Genomic DNA, 882 nt, shown 5'->3' with positions numbered 1-882 from the left:
GGAGCCTCATTTTTTAGCTGTCCTCTCTGATGCCTGCAGAATTGTCCTCATGTGGAAATTTGGTGGCATCTACCTGGATACAGACTTCATTGTGCTTAAGAACTTACAGAACCTCACCAATGCCCTCGGCGTTCAGGACGATGATGAACTGAATGGAGCCTTTCTGTCCTTTAAGGCTAAGCACAAATTCATGGAGCTTTGCATGCAGGACTTTGTGGAGGACTACAATGGCTGGGTCTGGGGGCACCAGGGCCCAGAGCTCCTAACTCGTGTCTTCAAGAAGTGGTGCTCCCTCGAGACTATCACGAGCATGAGCTGCAAAGGTGTGAGTGCTCTTGCCCGAGAAGTTGTTTATCCTATTCCCTGGCAGGACTGGAAGAAGTTGTTTGAGGCAGCCAGTGCCTTGGAGCTTCAGAAACTCCTTAAGAGCACCTATGCAGTGCACATATGGAACAAACTGAGCCACGGGACCAAGTTAGAGATCCCCTCCCAGGCTCTGCTGGCTCAGCTCTATTCCCAGTTCTGCCCTGCCACCTACGCAAAGATGAAGCAGGACTCTGAAGAGTTGTCAAGGCGTGCAGTGTGACCTGGGGCCCTTGGCTGCAGGGACATTCCCCAGCCTAAAGGAAAACGAGTGCCTTTGACCTTCCCCAGACTTGGTTTCTACACCCCAGAGCAGCTGTGTCACAGCTCTGTGGTTCTGTACCTGACATTCCTGATATCTGCCTCAGATCCTTTGTGTTTCAAATTTACAGCAGAACCTGACTGCAGCCTCTCTTGCTGTCCTATACAAGACCTGTTTTTGCAGGGAAGGTTGAACTCCTTCATCAGCATCTCTCAGCTGGTCCTCTCTTGGTGTTCTTCAATGGCTCCTCCTGTGAA

General features: G+C 50.9%; 1 protein-coding gene across 1 annotated transcript; it reads left to right on the top strand.

Annotated features, from left to right (window-relative positions):
• Positions 1-7: 7 nt before the first annotated feature.
• On the top strand, positions 8-586 carry LOC102036341 (lactosylceramide 4-alpha-galactosyltransferase-like; the record flags this gene model as incomplete). Its single annotated transcript, XM_005431589.1, has 1 exon — positions 8-586. A coding segment is annotated over one exon (579 nt), but the record flags the coding sequence as incomplete, so codon positions are not given.
• Positions 587-882: the final 296 nt, after the last annotated feature.

The sequence above is a fragment of the Geospiza fortis genome, unplaced genomic scaffold (assembly GCF_000277835.1).
Source record: "Geospiza fortis unplaced genomic scaffold, GeoFor_1.0 C13339159, whole genome shotgun sequence".
In the NCBI taxonomy this organism is placed as follows: domain Eukaryota; kingdom Metazoa; phylum Chordata; class Aves; order Passeriformes; family Thraupidae; genus Geospiza; species Geospiza fortis.
Note: the sequence above shows the minus strand (reverse complement) of the source record. Positions and strands in the feature narration are given on the sequence as shown.